Source organism: Ochotona curzoniae, unplaced genomic scaffold, assembly GCF_017591425.1.
Source record: "Ochotona curzoniae isolate NIBS_2020 unplaced genomic scaffold, NIBS_Ocur_1.0 contig_2404, whole genome shotgun sequence".
In the NCBI taxonomy this organism is placed as follows: domain Eukaryota; kingdom Metazoa; phylum Chordata; class Mammalia; order Lagomorpha; family Ochotonidae; genus Ochotona; species Ochotona curzoniae.
The window spans coordinates 13,114,562-13,116,591 of record NW_024465451.1 but is presented as its reverse complement, the minus strand read 5'-3'; the positions used below and the strand labels follow the sequence as shown (position 1 = coordinate 13,116,591).

The 2,030-nt window shown below is 66.3% G+C and overlaps 1 protein-coding gene across 1 annotated transcript; it reads right to left on the bottom strand.

Moving 5' to 3' along the window:
* Window positions 1–323: 323 nt before the first annotated feature.
* ARTN (artemin) lies at window positions 324–1,300 on the bottom strand. Its single transcript, XM_040974485.1, has 3 exons — window positions 1,241–1,300; window positions 893–1,016; window positions 324–802 (listed from the first exon to the last, which is right to left on the bottom strand). Exons 1-3 carry the CDS (start codon window positions 1,298–1,300, stop codon window positions 324–326), a joined length of 663 nt encoding a protein of 220 aa, XP_040830419.1.
* Window positions 1,301–2,030: the final 730 nt, after the last annotated feature.

The following is a 2,030-nucleotide window of genomic DNA, read 5'->3' as shown; positions in this document are numbered from 1 at the left end:
GCACAGGCAAAATGTCTCTGAGTTCTGCCCTTCAGGGCCCAGGCCGGGTTCTGCAGCGGAGTCCTCCCTGAGTCCACAGGCGGGCCAGTGCCGGAGTCAGGGAAGGGCGCGCTCGTCTCCACCATTGAGGTCTCCAGGTGTCTGCATGTTGGGGGTCTGCAGGCTCACGGCCCCGGAGTCACCACCATGTCTCCAGGGCTGGTTGGGGGCTTCTCAGCTCTGCAGAGGTCCCTGGCAGGTGGGGCCCGATGGTGGGAGGGTCCCAGGCAGAGAGAAGCACTGGCCAGGTTTAGCGTAACAGCCCCGAGGTAGAAGGAGCGCCTTCAGCCCAGGCAACCGCAGGCAGTGGCGGAAAGACGGTCCACAGTCCTCCAGGTGCTGTTCACGTCCATGAAGGAAACGGCCTCGTAGCGCGTGGGCCGGCAGCAGGGCTGGCTGACAGGCCGGGAGCCGGGCGGTGCCCGCAGGGCCCCGGCGCCCAGCAGACTGGCCAGGCTGAGATCGTGCGGGGAGCGCGCGCGGCGGCACGAGCCGCTGCAGAAGCGGAAGCGCACCAGCTCGTCCGAGCTGTGGCCCAGGCCCAGGGCGCGCACTGGCACCAGCTGTGAGCGCAGGCGGCAGCCCCGCTGGCTCGAGGCCTGAGTCTGAGCGCGGCTGCCCCGGGTGCCCGCTCGTGCCAAGCGGCCACCACGGAGAGGCACGGGCGGCGGCGGCGGTAGTGCGGGAGGTGGTGGCGCGGGCTGCGGAGGCTGCGGGGGCACCCGCCGGGATCTTCCGCCGCACAGGCTGGCCGCGTGGCCCCCTGGAAGTAGATGGAGTCACGCTGGGGTTCCCCTACCCTATGACCACCATGCCAGCCCGTCCCCGCCTTGCCCATGGCCCTCTCACCTACCCGGCAGGTGGCCGGTGGGGGGTGCCAGGACCGGTGCAGGACCTTCGTGGGGTGCCGGGCTGGGAGAAGCCTCCGAGACGCTGCTCAGCAGGGCCAGAGCGGCCAGGGTGGGCCACAGGGTGGGCTGTGCCGGCGGGTGAGACCAGACAGAGTCTCAGGGAGGCACGGGGTTGGGGACAAGGAGCACAGGGGAGTAGCTGAGTAGGTGGTGCACTGCCTGGGCTGACCCAACCCTGGGAGCCCCGGGGAGGTGTCGGTCCCCGAGGACACTGGAGAGGTCCTACGCTTGGTCCCTCCCTCGGTGGCCTCTGTCTGGGGCTCAGTTGGGCGTCTGGAAGCAGCACTCACCTGCCGCCTAGGCCACAGACAGCGGATCAGCGCAGAAGGGCCTCCAAGTCCAAATTCCATCTCTAACAGCACCAGGAGCTCCCATCAGCGGGCGCTGACCTGCTCCTCCCCGCTCTGCTTGCTCACTGGATGGTTGGGGGGTGGGGGCAGGAGGAGGCGTCCTTTGCACCTGTGGCTCTAGGTGAAGAACAAGGGGCTAGGACTGCAGGACTCAGCCCTAGGAGAGAAGTAGCTGCCTTGAGAACCTGGCTGTGGTGCTAGGTGCTTTGTAGCAGATCCACCTCAACTTGGTGAGGATGGTGGTTTAGTATCCGTTCTAGAGGCTCAGAGAAGCTCAGAGATTGAGGTCACAGAGCTTGGGGGATGAGGGAGGTCCTTTTTCTCTAGAACTTTTACTGCTCAGGCTGGCTGGACATCCTGGGTCCCACAGAGGGCTGAAGGCTGCAGGGGAGGAAGCTGAGGTCTGGAGCAGAACTGGGGTGCTTGCCGGTCACCCTGAGAGTTGTGCGAGGCCTCCGCTTCTGCTGCGCACCCACGCTGCTCCGTGGTCTCCACTCAGTTCCCCCAGCTGCGTGGGTCCTGTTTTCTGACGACAGGTGTCGCTTAGGGGCTGGCAGATGGATGTGGGCTGATGGGTTTCAGAAAATTTGGGACCTGGGCCCTGGCCTCCTCTGGCCACCAGGGGGCAGAGTCTGCTAAGCCTGTAGACTGCCTGGGGGTGGGCTTCTCCAAACCTCAGCCCAGCTCAGGCCTGAGTCACTCCCTGCAGGTCCAGCCAGGCCCCCTGCAG